General features: G+C 41.3%; 1 protein-coding gene across 1 annotated transcript; it reads left to right on the plus strand.

Moving 5' to 3' along the window:
• On the plus strand, positions 1-954 carry LOC119815542 (olfactory receptor 1444). Its single transcript, XM_038331706.1, has one exon. The coding sequence runs from the start codon at positions 4-6 to the stop codon at positions 952-954; it is 951 nt and encodes a 316-aa protein (XP_038187634.1). The 5' UTR covers positions 1-3.
• The last annotated feature ends 380 nt before the right edge of the window (positions 955-1,334 follow it).

Consider the following 1,334-nt stretch of genomic DNA (forward strand, 5'->3'; position numbering starts at 1 on the left):
TTAATGGAGAACAGCTCAGAAGTGACAGAATTCATCCTGTTGGGATTGACAGATGACCCCAACCTTCAGGTTCCTCTACTAGTGATATTTTTATTTATCTACCTTGTCACTTTGATTGGTAATGGAGGAATGATGGTCATAATCTTCTCAGACTCCCACCTCCACACTCCCATGTACTTCTTCCTCAGTCACCTGTCCTTTGTAGATCTGGGATACTCAACAGCTGTAGCTCCCAAGATGGTGGCTGCACTTCAGTCAGGGAACAAGGTCATCTCCTACAATGGGTGTGCAGCTCAATTTTTCTTCTTTGTGGGTTTTGCCACTGTTGAGTGCTATCTTCTGGCTTCCATGGCTTATGACCGCCATGCGGCAGTGTGCAGGCCTCTTCATTACACCACCACCATGACAACGGGTGTTTGTGCCATCCTGACCATTGGCTCTTATGCCTGTGGCTTCCTCAATGCCTCAATCCATGCAGCAGATACCTTCAGACTATCCTTCTGTGGTTCTAATAAAATTAATCATTTTTTCTGTGACATACCCCCACTCCTGGCCCTTGCATGCTCCAATACACACATCAGTAAGCTTGTTGTCTTTTTTGTTGTGGGATTCAATGTCTTTTTTACCCTCTTGGTAATTCTCATCTCTTACCTTTTCATATATATTGCTATTCAAAGCATGAAGTCTTCTGAGGGACGAAAGAAAGCTTTCTCCACCTGTGCTTCTCACCTCACTGCCGTGTCCATCTTCTATGGCACAATCATCTTCATGTACTTGCAGCCTAGTTCTGGTCAGTCAATGGACACAGACAAAATAGCATCTGTGTTCTACACTGTAGTGATTCCCATGCTGAACCCCTTGATCTACAGCCTGAGGAACAAAGAAGTGAAAAGTGCCCTCTGGAAAATACTCAAAATACATTACCTTCAGTCTTTTAGTGTGAGTTTGAAGTAGTTAGGTAAGTAAAGGATACATCTCCTGAGCCATTGAGACTTTTGAAGTCTGAAGAATTTCAGTTCTGCCTTCCCAATGAATAGTGGTTATTTCAGTGGTTTAAGAAGCAGCACTTGGAAGTGAAGATCATTCTGTAGAACAAACATAACCTGGACGTTTACAGCTTTCTTGAGCAGCTCTCATGATGTGGTTTAAAGCACACAGGCGAATGTGATAAATTTCCAATGCTCTGTTTCTATTTGCAAAAAATTTATAATAAAAGAAAAAAGAAAAAAAATTTATTATAAGAGCCATGTCTTCAATTTTATTTGTATTTGCTGCATGTATTTTAGTATGCCTTTGCACATATGTGTGTAGGTGCATATGCCTGTGCATATTCA

The sequence above is a fragment of the Arvicola amphibius genome, chromosome 1 (genome assembly GCF_903992535.2).
Source record: "Arvicola amphibius chromosome 1, mArvAmp1.2, whole genome shotgun sequence".
Taxonomy (NCBI): Eukaryota; Metazoa; Chordata; class Mammalia; order Rodentia; family Cricetidae; genus Arvicola; species Arvicola amphibius.